At 40.0% G+C, this 16,896-nt stretch overlaps 1 protein-coding gene across 1 annotated transcript in view; it reads left to right on the top strand.

Annotated features, from left to right (window-relative positions):
- Positions 1 to 2,439: 2,439 nt before the first annotated feature.
- Positions 2,440 to 16,896, top strand: part of CNTNAP5 (contactin associated protein family member 5) — an 869,192-nt gene continuing 854,735 nt past the window's right edge. The window contains exon 1 of the mRNA XM_053598220.1: positions 2,440 to 2,879. Coding sequence (XP_053454195.1) covers positions 2,798 to 2,879 — 82 coding nt within the window. The 5' untranslated portion in view covers positions 2,440 to 2,797. The remainder of the gene's footprint in view (positions 2,880 to 16,896) is intronic.

The raw sequence follows: 16,896 nt of genomic DNA, 5'->3' as shown, positions 1-16,896 counted from the left end.
ATTTTACTGGCTCCTGTGATTCTCTTTAAATCATTCTTCCAGAAAATAAACCCAGTGTTTTAAAATTAAAAAAAAGTATTTTATTTAACTAAAATTTTTTTTGGATAGGTGTATAAGGTGGGATGATACAGTGGAATATTAAACTCAGTGAGTAGCGACCTGTGTTCTCTGGTTATCACTTTTCTATTTATAAAAAAAAGAGAGATCTTGAAGTGTTGGTAAGGATGTGGAGCTAAGGGACATCTCACACTGGGAGCAGAAGGAGGGGGAGAGATGTGAATTAGAACCACCATTTTATAGAATAACTGCAAATACCAAGAAAAGCTAAAGATAAGCAGTTCCAATGATACAGCAAGTCCGCTCTTACATCCGAGAGAAAAGTCTGAGATAGGTACAACAGTAACAACAACAACAACCCTGGAATCTTCACAAATAGAAGAATCAGTGAGGAAATTTTGGCATGTTCGTAAAATGAAATAAAATACAATAGTTAAATCAAAAGAACTAGGATTTCCTGTATCTAAATGCATACATTTTAAAATATATGATTTTGAGTAAATTGCAGAGTATAAAATGAAACAGTATGATACCACTGGTTAAAGCGAAAGCAATGCTACATGTTTATATATATATATATATATATATATATATATATATAGTTAAAATCATGAAGACTGCATATTGGAATGATAGACATCAAATCAGTAGTGTTGGCTTCTAGGTATGGTGAGAGGTAAATGGGATCAGTCAAGAATGTGAGAGGATTAAATTATACCTGTGATATTTTATTCCTTTTAGAAATGCTTAAGTGTTTATAGACACTTAGAACATACACACAAAGCTGGATTCTGGCTCAGCATGCTTCTTCTAGAAGTTCTAGAATGGTTAAACTGGCCAGATAGGCAGATTTCAACCTGTAATCCTCAAAGGCTAGGGGTTGGGTAGCAGATCCTCTGAAAAGCTCAAGCCACTTTGGACCTCAACCTCCTCCCCCAGCAGGACTGTGCTATTAGGTAACCTCAGCTTTGATATTTTGAGATTTGCCATTTTCTGGGTGTGGCCTCTCCCCCACAACTAAAGCTTTTACTGGTGCCGTCTTCCAGCAGCCCAATAATCTAGTAACGTAAGTAATTATTTTCAGTTAGAAGCTTGGAGAGAACAGGGTCATTTATTTACAAATGATGGGACCCTCAGAATTATTTCTTCTTTAAGAAAATACCGGGGTCACTAATCCGTTTGCCATCTTCTGATATTCCCATGACGTGAGTCCAGCTCTCACCCAGTCCACAGGGTAAGCCCCAGTTCTCACACAGAAGCTGTCTGAACCCACCTCACTCTGCTGCAGCTGTGCAACCAGCGGCTGAAGACCAGGGAATCTGTAGTGTAAAATAAGGCTGTGTAATTACTCCTGCTGGGGAGAGAGGAGGCGAGATCAACTTCCCCTGAAGTGGATAGAGCCTAGAGTCTGTCAGCCCTAACTTCGCTGTGAGCTTCACATAGGAGAAATCATCGTGCTCCCTCGTTTTGTTAAGATTTGACAGCTTTCTGACAGCTTCCAATAAAAACAAAATAAGTGATTTATGGTAAAGTAAGAGAGTCCCCAGATATATACCAGAAGCCGAAAACAACACCGAGTTTTGCAACAAGGAACCTCTAGGAAGAAACCAAAATCACTCTTTTTAAACATTTAAATTCCTGGGATTTGGAATCTTGAGCCAAACTGGGCTTCCACCCCGACTCTCCTCACTAGCACACCATATTCTCCCTTCTTGGTTGCTCTCAGGCGCCAGGGAAACCACTTGGGCTCTGCACCCCAAAGCGGCCAGCACCTTGCTGTACTCGCCAGAAGGGCGACAGACGTGAAGGCGAGTGGAAGGATGAGCCAGGAAGGGTGTCCGAACCTGGACGCAGGGGAGCGGACATAATGTGAAACTGCTAACCCAGAGATCCCAGTTCATATCAAGTCAGCCTTCCTTATTGGGGAACGGACGCAGGGGGAAATACAGTCGCGTAGTGCAAGCCCGGTTTCTCCCTCTCCTCCAAAGGCGGAGGGAAGGCATCTCCTTAGCTCATTATAAAGCTTTCCACGGGGAATTCCCCGTCCCTAATGCGTTCTGTCTTCCGACTCCTTTTGGCATCCTTTCAGCAGCATTCTTCGAAAATCTGGTTTAAATTTTAATATCCCTACTCCAAATGGGGGAAGGGAGAAGGGGGCGAGAAGCGGGGAGAGTGTGTGTGAACAAGAGAGGTTTGCCTTCCCTTTCCATCTGCGCGCAGGTAGCCCGGGCGCTCCGCAGTGGCTCGGCCGCGGAGGAGAGGCGGTGAGCGGGGCGCGGACCCGCCCAGGCTGCTCTTATAGGGGCGCGGGGGGCGGGCCGGGCCGGGGGCGGTGCCGCGCGCCCGGCTCGCCTATAAGGAGCTGTCCGCCGCCCGGGTGCTGATTCCAGCTCTGGCGCCTGACGAGGTGGATTCGGCGGTCCACCGAGCTCGGAGCCTGCGCTTGCAATTGGGTCTGGATTTGCACCTTTAAGGAGGGAGGAAGAGGAAGAAGAGGTGGACGAGGAGGGCGAGTCAGCGAGCGGCTGTCGCGGGGACTGTAGCCGCAGCCGTAGCTCCGGAGAAGCCCCGCCACGGTTCCTGTGGAGCGTCTGGGCGCGGGATGGAGTGAAAGAGCAAGTGCCTCTCCAAAGGGGGGTGGGAGGGGGTCCTGCAGTGCAGAGTCGAGAAAGAGAGAGAAGCCACCGCTGGAGCCTGCGAATTTGGGATTCGATTGGGAGGGACCGCTCACTCGGGGGAGATGGATTCTGTACCACCGCCCACCAGCTTTTGGACTTTGCTGTTCGCTGCCCTGTGGCATTTGGGATTAACGGCGACAAATTGTGAGTACCGGGAGCTGGGGACGGGTAGATGAGGTGGGGAATGACTGCGTTCGGAAATACAGTCAACTATCCAAGCATACTCAGCTGTGTCTGCTCAGGGCAGAGGAACAAGGAAAAAAAAATGCTGATCAGTGTGAACCAGTGTGGTTCCAGTACTCCAACCACCCCAAAAGTTAGCAGCGCTCAGGTGATCCAGCCCTGCTGTATTTCCGGCCTTTATCCTGAAATCTCAAAGTTCCAGCAGAAGGGAAGGTTCTCTTCCCCTAACCTCCTGCTAGCTCCGTGTTCTATGCCTGCCTGATCTCAGCCAGTGCTTTTCCTGAGAAGGGCTCCCGGTTTAGACAGTATGCACTGGGAGCTGAGCTTCCAGGGAAAGAGATGCTTCCAGCCACCGTGGTGGTGACAGTGGCTCGTCTCCGAAGGCGGCGCCTCAAATTTGCCGGGTGCCAGCTCCCTACCATATGTGTGGCTTTGCGCTCTGCCCTAGGCAGAAGGCTTCAGCTGGGGTATTTTGCAACCAACGGGCACTGATTTGACAGGATTGGGAGTTTTTGGTCTAAGAGTCATAGCTCGGTGTAGACAACCACAAGATCAATGGCTGCCCCCTAACAGGAGAAGGAGCTTCAGTGCACACCCCACCCCCAAAACCTTAGTGCCAACGAACACATGACGAGTATGCACTAAGCGTACAGTCCAAGTCTAATCCGGGCAAGTTCAGGACATTTAATTTAACAGTCAGGAAAGCTGGGCACCCAGTGCTCCACCACCTGCACTGTGTATTTAAAGAACCCAGTTTGTCAAACTTGAATAAATCTCTGGAGCGATCGGAGATACAAGCTCAATTGCTCAGCTGCCTCTCTAGGCAGAGGAAGGGAAGTTTTTCCAGCTCTGGGAACTCCTAAATGAGGAAGAATGCAATTAAGCCATCTGTGTTTTTTTCCAAAGATATTTTATCAAGGTTCCTCAAGTTTCTGAGCTTGCTCTCTTATCTCCCTCCTGCTCATGAACCTCAGAAATGTTACCATTATTGCAATTGTTTTATTTTATTTTGTGCAATCTGCATTATCATGATTAGAGAAAGATGGGGACACTACTTAAAACTTAGGAGTGTTTCTACCTTGTCCCTCACACACTTAAACAGGATGTTCAATATCCCTTCTCAGAGTTACACCTCAAAGGATAACAGTGTAACAAATAGTATGTACTGAAAACAGGGCTTTTCTCTGTGATCAGAAGTTTTGGAGATCCAGTAGCTGTAGTTCGTGGCAATGGCTTATAAAGATTTTATTAAAACTTGCATTCTAAAGGATGGCTAAAAGAGGTCAGTCTCCCTGAGCAAGCATCCAAGGGGCCTAAGTGTAGACATTATTCCAGGTTATATATAGGGCCCTGTACGAATGTGCTATATGAATTTTTTTCTTCTTCTTTCTCCCATTCTTCTTTGGCTCCTTCTGTAAAATTGTTCCCATGGTATTTTAGAAAGAGATCTAAGTGGTTAGTAAGGGGAAGTTAGATGCGGTGCAGAGCTCATTTCTCTACCTTCTGGAACACTAGAGGTCAGTCTTGTCCTAATGATGTAAAGGAGCTGTATTTTTTTTTTTCCCCCTTTAGCACATTTACCTTTATGAGGAAAGTGAATACTTTGAAGAGCCACAAAGTTGGGGGGAGGAATAAAGATGAAATGGAAATAGAATGGTTTGGGCTTCCTCATGTAGCACCTTTTCTTAAGACAGAAAAAAAAATTGAAGTATGGCATTTTCTGTAAATGAATTATGGTTAATATATTTTAAAATGCTCATAAAACAAAAAAGAACATGGATTTAAGACTCATGGGTATCATGACTGATACAGCAAGAAAGCTAATTCTGAAAATTTGAAATTAAACTTGGTGATGAGCTTTACTATTTCATCAGGGGCAGTTCAATTTCTCCATTTCTTATCAACGTTTCAAGTGAATACAAGCTGCTTGCTAAATATTTGGGGTCAGTGTTCTTAAAGAACAACTGTAAATGTCTATTACGCTGCACAAAATATATCAATTATGTGAACAACATGGCAGCAGAAAATTGTGTCTGAACTCAGTTCCTATTGGTGGTCTTCAAACATCTAAGGAAAAAGCATTAATATTCCATAATGCCTCTAGGCTTCCGCTGACCACACATTTTATTCATTAAATATGAAGCTTGGATTTATTATTTATTTACAATCTATTTATACTTATATGCATATATTGAATAATAGCAATTTCCTTATAAATAGTCATTTTCAAGTTTATTTGGAAAAAATTGTCAAAATTATTTTTTCTGCATATTTTGAAATAATACTTCATGTCATTTGTGGTAGTAGCCTTGAATTACTGAGCAGAATGTTCTATGGTATGTAATTCAATCTTTGGGCTTTACACATGTAAAAATAACTTTTAATTGCTTGTATTCTTCTTATAATAATTTGTTGTTGTTGTGAGAGGTGTGTGTGTGTGTACGCATTTAGTTTTTTCATAATCTGACCCAAAAACCTTGGGCTTTTATATCCAAGAGAAAAATAAATGCTTACCCAACCAGTGATTTTATAAGTTTATAATTAAACAAAATTAAAATAAAGTCAGGTTAGAAGGGCCAGCTACAGTACAGATATCATGAATCTGAGCAGAGAACATAATTACCTACCAGTAATAAAAACTCCAGAAATTCCCCCATTCCCAATTTTTAGGATATTAAATAGCTACAACTCTTCCTTTGGGTTCACCCTGAGGGAATTAGTTAATTTCAAATGTAGCTATAATAGGCTGGAGTTAAATGGAAAATAATTTTACATACACCAAGTAATATCACCTCCTTTGATACAAGGAGAAGCCGTCTAATTCGATAGTTGGTTAAAGTGAAACCGGGAGTCACAAGAACTAAGGAATTTTAGTTTTAGTTTGGCCACAGCTTTCAAATACCTGTCAGGTTAGAACCTTTCAGGGCTCTTAGGCTTGAATATAAAACAGCAACTGAGCTATGTATGTCTTCCGAAACAGGGCAGCAGCTGAGTCTTCCCTGAATCTTACAGGGAAGATTGTTCAAACATGAGGTATATGGAAAGATGATTATAATGGTAGAACTTACATTCAGAAGACATAGGAATATATGAGATGCATGTGGAGTCACTACTTACTTCATTGTTAACAATAAACAGGGGTCACTATTTACTTCATTGTTAACAATAAACATATATTATATAAAGAGCCATAATTTTGACTGATCAGTCGCTTCAAATGATTACCAAGCACCTTATCTAAGTTTGTTGTTACATATTAGATTCACACAAGCTATAGCCTTGAAAGAGGAATCAAGATCTCTTTATTGTAGCCCTTTCATCCCATGCAGAACTTCATCTAAGATATATGAAGATGTCAATCATATTCATAGGCTCTTCACATAAAAAGATGCATTATAGCTTGAGTTATCTGAAGTTTATGCACAAACTCAATCAATAGGTAATATTATAAATAAAGAACAGGCTGACGTTTTTCAGCAGGAAACTTTTTGTGGCATTTACAGTCAGCAGAAGTAATAGAAGCACTGTAATGCTCATGGGAAGAGTCCTAAAGACCCTTCCTTTGTTGAATTGGCTCATCTTTGGCAGTCCTTATGAACTCTCTTCCCTTTCTCTTGATATTGCCCTCCCCATCTCCAGATTACACTGATACTCCCACAACTGGAAAATGTAAACTAAACTCGCAACCAGTAATTTCCACACACAATTTCCGCATAAAATTATGAGAAAATTAGTTTCCATTTGAATAAGTTCACTTTCTCCCCCACGCTGTATTCTTGCTCTAATGAATGACTGTGTTCTAAATTGCAATTTTCTTTTTTCTCTGCTCCTCTGCACAATTTCATTTGCTTTCTTTATTGGGTCCCAGTTTCCCTTTACTGAATTGCTTCACTTTTCAGGGTCTATTTGTAAATAAAACAAGGTAACGTGATGCCATTTGCAATGTTCCTAAAACCTTATGTTGGTGATCAAAATCTTTGAGTATATAAACCAGAATGCCACTGCAATATGGTCTGTGTATATAATGCTAATTATCCTCACGAAATGGGAAGGTGGGAAAGGGTGAGGTCGCCTGAAAGGCCAGAACAAAATAAGAATTCACTTAACAGGACTTTACTGAGAGGTTTCGGTATACTCATTTGCAGCCAGTAATGACATTTTTAATTCATAAGGGAAGTTTTCTTTATTCATCAAAACTCTGCCACTTCCTGGCTAGTGACCTTGTAAAGGTTACTTACTTATTCTGATAATTTTGGTGTATTAAATGAAGGGAATTGATGAGATCGTTGTTGTTAAAGTCCTATTGACTTATAATGTATTTTTTTGTCTTTACTGATTTTTGTCTACTGGTCATTCCGTTTGGCTACTTCTGGGATGGTTGTACTCTAAACTTTTACAGTGATAATAATTAGAATAACAACATAATAAAGGTTTAAGGACTACCAGATTTTATATACTTTATATGTCTCACTTCATATACCATGTTCACATAATTCAGTAAGGCAGCACAGCCAGGTAGATATATAGATCCAGGTTATGAATGAGTAAATTCAAGGTTAATAGAAGTAGTTTCCCTGAAATGGCAAAGGTAAGCAATGAAAAAAATCAGAATCTGAATTTTGATTTAAAAACTTGCAAAGGGAAGGACACACCCTTGAGGAAGAATTATGAATCCTTCTCCCACACATACACAGACATACAATACCATGAATGGCCCCTCTGCTGACATTGTGGCTGGTTTACAGATGTCAGACCAAGGAATATTAATGAAGTAGCAGTTATGGACTCTTTGTCCCAGCACAGCCCTGGCCCCAATCTGGCTCTGACAAATACTCTAAACCTCATCTCCACCACCCTCTCAAACAACTCGATGAAACTCCTTCTCATTACACAAACAAGCCCTGTTGTCCCAGATCTCTTTGCACTATTTTGCATAGGTTGCCTGCTTGGCAGAAAGTCTTTTCTCATTTTTTATCATTCCTCACTTTCTCCCAACTATACACAGAGAGAGAAACTCAAAAATATTTTCCATAAGCAAAATCAAGAACTCCTATAGATTACCTTTCTATAGTACTTCTTAGAAGTCTTTTTTGCCTAAGTACAATGCAAGGTTCTCTGATGATTATCTTTTACTTGAATGATTCCAATGTCCATATTCAAGGCTTAAACCCCTGGGCAAATGAATAGATAAGAGAATAAATGAATAGCTTCCTCCTAAGAATTTTTTATTTGTAAACTAAAATTCTCCTATGGTTCTATTGTTAGTCACACTTTTAAATTTTGTTCTACTTTTTTTTTAAATAAGTATTAGTAAATACTGTTTTGGAAGTACCAAGAAGTCATTAGTTGTTTAAATGAAAGAGCAGAAGTTCAGACTTGACTGGTCTTGGAAATTTCCACGATTTCATGACTGAGCTCATCATATTTAGGTGTCACATGGCAATTTGCTTTTAAAGGAAAGGCTCTTCATTTATATAACCTCAGAATCAAGTTGGAGCTGATTTTATTAACTTGCTTTATGCAATTTTAATTAGTGTTTCTCACATAGTCTAAAAATACATAATTACATTGCTACAAAAATTATTTTTCATAGCCTAGGGTTCAATATAAAAAGGATAAGTTTGATTCTATTCAATGGAGTTTTATTACTAGATTACTGGAAAGATATTTTGTTGCTGTTGTTGTTGTTGTAAACCTACATTACCCGGATGGTGTGAGTCTGAGTCTCCCCGTGCCACCTTTTTAAGCTACAGTCAGGAGAAGATTTAAATGTTAACAGTTTGTGTGTGCTACTCATTTGAAAGCTTACTGAAGAAATAAGGCCCAACTAACTATAAATTCTCTTCCCCAAACTCAAGTTTTTATAAGCTGAAGAAATAAGAATGAATAAGAAGAATAGTCCATGACCTCAAGAAATGTTAAATACCGGGTACCCCCAAAATAAACTTTTAATCACGTCAGAATGATAAAGGCTATAGTAAAGGTAAGCACAGGATATAATTTAAGGTCGAAAATGAGTATCTCAAACTGGCTGGGACATTAAAGTATAATCTTTGAGGAAAATGAAATTTATGCTAACACTTAACCAAAGTCAGACTTTACTAGCAAGAGAAGTAGGAGGAAGTTATAAGGTGACACGGGGACAGAAGAAGAAATTAGAGAAGAGGAAGGTATGAGAGTCTTATTTGTATTTTTAAAGCTATGGAAATTTATTGAAAGATTGTATAAATGTAATTATCATAGTTATGCTTGGCTTTAAAAAAGGTCAGCCTGTGAAGGATAGACTGGAACAGACCAAGATTGATGGTAAAAAAAAAAAAAAAACAGTTGAAAGATGATTACCATAACTTGGGTGATAATTACCAAGGACCTAAAAAAAGATGTTTCAGAATCCTGCAAAGGTTATACAGAGCAGAAAGAAAATAATGACCAAGTAAATCTAAGACATAGGGATGTATGATCTAGTAAACTCACAGAAGGTGCAGATTTGTGGTTAAAATGTATTCTGTAGCTGCTTCCATTGTTTTTGACAAATGAGAGCGATAGACGCTAGAATAGCTACTCAGTTCTCTGAAATGAAGTTCTTCTCTGGGAATACCAAACGACCATATTCTCAGTGTAGTATATTTCATATTTGCATGACATTGTATAGCACATGCTGTCTGTATCCATCATCCTGATGCAACTTCTAGTCTGTAAATTATGCTGGTTTTTGTCAGCAGAGTGAGAACTGGTCATTAAAAAATGTGTAATTAAACCTCAACATCCCAGGTCTCATTCCCCCTCTGATCGGGGTACTACTATCAGTGGATGTGCAGTGGAAAGAGAAATAAGGGGAAGCTGGACATGCAATGCTGATTTGCTATCATTGATAATTGATTTGATGGCATAAATTCCATGTCTCTACATTTCTAATTGCCTTTGTGCATCTTCTTGGGGGTTGATTAATGCCATCTGTTCCCTGGATCAGCTGAATTGACTGAGTTTTAAAGGATGACAACAGTAATGTTGAACATAGAAAGAAAGTGAAGGGAAATGCCAAAACACTGCTGGTGATGTATATTATTTTTAACTATCCACCTTTGGAAGCAGCAATATTCTTCTGAAGACAATCCAAAGCAAATAGCAGTCTAAAGAAATTTGCTGAACAGACAGATGTTTTGTAGGTGTTAATCGAGGCCATGATTTGCCGGGTACGTACATTCACTTTTCTCTGTCTTTCCCTTCCTCCCTTCTTCTCACCTTTTCTTCTTCTCCTTGCCACTCTATCTCTCTGTCATGTGGCCAGATTGTTTGTATAGTACCTCTGCCTTTTTCCTGAACTGATGATTGTGTTAAGGATGTAAGATAAAAAAAGAACAAAAAGCCTGTCGGACTCCAGTGTCACCTTGCAGGGCCAAGTGCAAAACTTCCCAACAAGGCCTGTTACAGGTGTGGCCCTGACCAGGATCTGCCACTTACAAGGTCCTTGGAAAAGTTCAGTTGATTCCATTGTCTCCACCCATCTGTCCCCAAAAAACTCTTCTGCCAACTCCATTAATCCCCCAAATCTGTCAGTATAAGTAGGTGAATCTTTTAATTTGTAGAGATAAACATTGGGACACAGAGTCCCAAGAATAAAGAATGTTTGAGAATGAAAATCTATATTGAACTGTACTTGACTGAGAGAAAAGAGACCCTTTCCAGAAGAACAACTTATAAAAGATGTAGTACTGGATATCTGGAGGAGGAAAAGAGAATGTCAGAAATTGGGGAATGGCAAAAAATAAGAATGTTCTAGATGTCTAAGATAAATGTTGCCAAATCCCTATTTTTGCCCAGGCATCCCTTTGCACATGTTACGAGGCTGAGAGTGCAGCAGATGGGTTGAGGGGCAATGGAAAAGGACAGTGCGGGGGCATACCTCACGCAAGGCTAAATTGAATTAATTCTCGCTCAGAAAATACATACCTACTTTCTATGGAAACTAACACAAACCTTACAGAAGTCACTGAAAGATAATATGAGTGACTCTGCCTAAAATACACAAGGTGTGGGCATTCAAAAATTATACCTGTTACTATAATTATTGTGAATCTCAACATCAATTTTCCCATAATCACTTAACAATACAAAGTAGGGCAATGACAGCAACATTTCCATTTTCAAGCAAAGATAGAATGACCCACTTCCCCTTCATCTGGGTAATCGGAGAGCCAGTGATTGCCAAGGCAGATTGAGACTTGTTCTTGTTTTCACTCCTAAGTCAAATGCCTTGTGAGAAGAACTTACCTCCCCTGCCAGAGAAATAGATTCCTCACTAGGTTCCTGGGCTTGACCATAGTATCATCACTACTTCTGGGTCTTAGCCAATGAATCATATTGCTGAGAAAACCTCAAAGAGTAGGAGGAAAGAGCTTCATCTTATGTAAGTAAGGAGCATGTAAAACTCCTTAAAACTGAACAGATCCCTGGAGAAGGTTTCAGCATCACAAAACCAGATTCTTAAATGGACCTTCTGTCAGTCAAAGATCCTGGGTGGGGCCACAAGGGACTTACTCTCCGTTCCCTGAGACCATCACTTACAGGGGATTCAGGCAGATGTAGGCAGAACAGGGGACAGTTTAGTTGCACTTCTGGGTACTGCCGAGGCCTCTTTTGTCCTTGCTGACTTAGGGTTAGGTGCTAGTATCGTAATGGATGAATTACACAGACCTACCCCACCTGCACGTGCCTCATTCATTCATTCATCCATTCATTCCATACACATTTATGAAACGCCTAGGGTCCATCCCTTTCCCTGTACATTCACAAATGTCTTTCATTCGCAACAAAACAGTTGATGGGAAGAAGAATTCGGATTGCCATCTACATAGTTCCAGAGAAAACGACAGAAGGTGGCGGCACCTTTTCTACCCAGTCATGCACGTGACCACCACCCATCACCAGTTTCTTTTTGGTCAACTTATTAAGCATCTTTTCCTTTTCCCTGAGTCTTTTTTTTCTGCTTCCTGTCTTCAGTGTTCCACTTCTTCATTCCAGTTTACCTCCTTCTGATTCTTTTTCCTTTCTTCCCTCTTTCCTCTTCTCTCTTCCCCAAGTTCTCCTGTTGTTTCCCTCATTCTATCTCTTCCCCATTTGCATCTCTCTTCCCTGTCCCACTTCCCTCACTCTGTCAGTTTCAATTAACTTTCACGAACTGACTATTTTTATATCTTACGGCCCAAGCTAATGCTTTACAAACTTTTCCACTGAAGTGCTGCTCACTGGAAAAAGTGCATGAGAATCCATGGGATTCTGGGAGCTCAGCTTCCAATCGCCACAGAAGCATATAATTTCTTGAATTTTATTTTAAACACTCAGGCACATTTACACTCAGCTTCATATTATGTCCATGTACATATTATGATAAAAAATACTTCCTCCAAATCTCCAATTAAAATCGACAACCCAAGTTTATTAATTTAGCCCATGGTAGAGAGCTGCATCCACCCAGGGGCATAGGCTTAAGCTTTTGGGCTCTTCCTCCCTATTATGCCTTCCAGAATTCCACTTCACTGCCTTTCTTCTCACCTCAAGAACAACAGGTTGCTTCCTTTCTGATTGTCAACTACTACTGATGTGAGCTGCAGATGATGATTAATCAATCAATAATGGAAAGTAAGAGGACTTATCAATTCACAAGAGGGAAGAACATTCACATTCCTGCTTGAAGAGAAATTTTCTAGAGGGTCTGTCATAAGAGAAACCCCTAGTCCCACCCCCAAACCATGCTTTCCCTGGCTACAGTCCTCTGGGACTGTAATGCCACATCCATAAGTTTTACCTTTGAGTGAATGAGTTTTGTCAGGATGCAGGATTGGGGTCAATGAGGGCAGATGCTTTCTGATTGGAGACAGGCTGAAACCACTAGGATATTAAAAGATTAATGCCTCTCATTCTACAACAATCTTCAACCTTTTGACACAATCAAAAGAAATGAAACCAGCAGATTGGAATGTTGGAGATTAGAGATAAAGTTAAGTAATGTGTTTCTTCCTTGGCACAATTTCAAACCTGCATCCTCTGCCAAGATTGGTCCTTGATGGGACTTCATTCCATTCGTTACTACACTTCTATGGAAGAGTTGTTCTCATTCCAGAGTAAGGATATACTGGCTGGATGGGATGGTAATTTACCCAAGATGGAATTGCTAGTGGGCAGTCCCACTGGGATTTTTAATCCACTTTTCCTTGACTCAAAATCTTTTACTTTTTTTTTTTTTTTTTTGGCCGGGGCTGGGTATGAACCTGCCACCTCCGGCATATGGGACCGGCGCCCTACCCGCTGAGCCACAGGCGCCCAATACGAAGGCTGAATTATTCTTAAACTTGAGGAGATATTTTATCCTTGGAGAAGCACTTCTTCTGTTGATCCATGGTGACAAAAGCCTTTGTGTTTAAACCCACAGATCCTGCCCCACTATGCAGGCCATCTTATTCTAACCTTGACTACAGTCACTTCCCTGTATCGAGAAGTCAATGTGGCAACCAGTTCATGTACTCCAAAGCGTTCATGAAAGTCAGCTGCGTTACTCGGTAAAGCTTTGCATCAACTTTCCATGGTGACTCTCACCAGTGGCCTGTGGATTCCTTGATCAGCGCCCACTGTTAGAAGAGTCTGTTCTTGTCTTGTGCTCACTAGAGATACTCATCACCAAGTGCAGTATTTTCATCTCTACATCACACCGAAGTCCTTAGGGGGCACCCCACACCCCTAAAATCTGTTAAAAGATGTCATAGTTTTAAATTCTGCACTCCTGAATTCATTGCAGTATCATTCACCATCACCAACTCATGAAATCAATCTAAATGTTTATGAACAAAAAAATGGATAAAGAGTATGCAGTCTATAAACAACAGAACAGTATTCAGCCTTGGAAAAGAACATTTTGTCATTTGGAACCACATAAATGAACCTGGAGGACATTGTGCTGAGTGAAATCAGCTAGGCAAAGAAAGACAAAAGCCATGCAACCTGACTTAGATGCAGAATCTAAAATGTCAAACTCACAGAATCAGAAAGTTGAATGGTTGTTGCCAGGGGTGGAAGGTGTAGGTGTGGAATGGGAAGAGGTTGGTCAGAGGGTACAGAGTTTCAGTATAGCAAAGTGACTATACTTAACATTAGTGTGTTGTAGTCTTGGACATTGAGAAGAGAGTAGGTTTTAAGTGTTTTCAACATAAAAGTGGTAAGTGTGTGAGGTGCTGGATATGTTAACTAGTTTTCAATAATTTTATAATGTTTACATATAAGAAACATTACATTGTATATCATAGGTTTAAATGAATTTCTGTTGCCCAAATACCTATACACATACATACGGATGTATATACATACATACATAATTATATAATACCATTTGGCGCTAAGGAGAAAAACCTCACTCCTGGAACTTAGGTCACAGTTTCAAATTGGGCAACAATTGGGTAGAATTTATATCTGTTCTCTACCTTTAGGATGCAAAATTTACCCCCAAATCCACCCTGTCACAGCTTTCCCTCAGCTTGGATATAGGGAGAGTGGGTTTGACAGGCATCTTCCCGATACCATTATGCTGCACCACTGACTAGATGCCGTGATGGGCACTTGCCCTTCCAGCCTCAGAGCACCTACTTGGTAGACCACCAACTTGCTTTTATCCTCAGTTGCATTGAAAGCTTAGTCTGTAAATTCTTTGCTTTATTTTCAAAGTTTCAGAAGTTTTTTCATACAACCCAGGCCATTGCTTGGTGTAGTTGTGAGGTCTGTTTTTATGTTTCCTCTGTCTTCTGTTTCCGCAGTTATGACGAGGTGAACCCTCCTGACTCGGTTTAGAGAGGATGAGAGACTGTGCTCATTTGTTCTTCAATGGCCAATGTCCTACCATCTTATCTCTTTCTCCCCCTAACAGCTGCTATGAAGAAGGGACATAGAATACTCTGAACTTACACTAAAGCAATTAATAAGGGCAGTCTTTTAGATTTCAAAGAGAATTAACATTGTAAGGAATAAATATTTAAATTTTAAATATTTATGAAATATTTAAAATATTAAATATTTCTTAAATATTTAAATTTCTTAAATTAAATATTTAAAATATTAAATATTTCTTAAATACTTAAATTTCATTTTAAAAGAAACTTTTGGTTTCCTAATTGAAATCGTACATAGTATTTTAGAATGTAAAATAAATTACAGGGACTGCTGTTTTGGAAAACAAAGAAAGAGGGCCTACTTACCTTGTTCTTCTCTGATTCGACCTGGAGATACATTGGAAGGCCTCTGCTTTATTCTTCATTGCAGGAATCTCTAAATTTATAATTTTAGGCATAAGAAGGTCCTAAAGAAGATTGGAGATGGTGTACTTCCTCAGTCATGGCCAAGGCTTCACTGGTGTGCAGCAGCAAGGCCACACTGGGTGCATACTACCTGTGTCTGCTGTATTGTTCACTGCCCCAATGTCCAGGTCATTGAATAGTTTAAATTTTACCTTCGCTCCAAATCACCTAAATAAACAGGTATGTTTAACCGGTTGTAAATCTGATCTATGTTGCTTATATTTTATAAAGACAGTAGCTTAGCAAAAAATCATCTCCTCACCCAGATCTCCTTAGTTTGTAGTCAATAGCTATTCTTATTTAAAAAATTATCTTGTGGAGGACCTTGGTTTATCTACTCCTATCCCAGACATTCCCCCTTGGGACCTCCTCATAAAAGGGGATCCCATGTTAGCTGTGATTGAATTGCCCCTGGATAGCACAGTAAATGGCAAAATAACTACTTGATCAATTGATCTAAAGCTCAGACAGATGAAGTGAAGCCAGCGCACAGGCAGCAAGCCTGGAAGACGGGGGACAGTATGGGGGACCCCGAGTCTTGGTCCATTGTGTGGTGCTCATCTTCGGTGTCATGCCTCTGTCCCCAACTTGCATCAAAGAAATGGACCTTTGGTCTCTATCAGTGAGGCCATCTCAATGCTCCCTAATGTTAACTCACGTGAGTAGAAGTGATGAAAGTGTGCTTACAAAATAAAACTGTTGCCTACCTGGGTTTCTGATCCTGCTTAGACTATTCATTTTAATCACATCCTGGATTGTTTACTTGGAGTACCAGCCATCAGAAAACCTTTGAATTTAGGTTTACACCATCCCCCCTGCCTCCCAAGAACCCCAAATGTTCTTTCTTTGTACTTGTAATAGAGTTTAATGTAGTATATAATGTAATCATTTAATATAGTATGATGTATCCAATCAATGTTTGTAATAATTTAAAACAGTCTATACATACACATGTGCATATACATACACTTGTAAATGATTCTATGTTAGTTTTTTCATGGTTAATATACCCTATAGAATTGTACATGTGCATATCTTTTATGTAAACCATTTGTTCTGGTGACTGTCAAGATTTATCATTCCCCAAGGTCAATATTGACTTGGGTGTCACCTTTCTGAATATTTACCTCTGTGGATAATGAATTGAAATAGACATTTGGAAGGAAATTAATATCTGTTTATTTTCTGGAATCAGATGCTGTTGGGAGGTGTGCGGACACACTCACAGTGAACTGCTTGTTCCAGGGTGGTGTTCGGTAAACACCCTTTGCGTTTGGATTTACTGTGGTTATTTTTATAGCTCTTTAACATGGCTCTTTTGCCTAACAGTATGTGAACTTCAAATATATTCAGCTTGACATTTCAGTAACGTAATCAGGAGATAGTGATATTTGAGCATATGGTTAGTAAGTACCTTGGCCTTGGAATTTATTTAGGCCAAGATATTATTGCCTAAGAAACACAATGCTCCTTCAACAATGATACAATTAATGAAGAATACAGGAAGAAGTGTGAAATTATGAAGTAGTTTCTTTGGTTTTGAGGTATTGATTCATAGTTTTGATATAACCTTATGGCATGTCACGTGTTTTGAAAATATCTGTATTTGCGTGTGTGTGTGTGTGTGTGTGTATCTGTAA

This window comes from Nycticebus coucang, chromosome 7 (assembly GCF_027406575.1).
Source record: "Nycticebus coucang isolate mNycCou1 chromosome 7, mNycCou1.pri, whole genome shotgun sequence".
Classification (NCBI taxonomy): domain Eukaryota; kingdom Metazoa; phylum Chordata; class Mammalia; order Primates; family Lorisidae; genus Nycticebus; species Nycticebus coucang.
The sequence above is the reverse complement of the archived record's forward strand: the minus strand, read 5'-3'. Positions and strand labels throughout refer to the sequence as shown.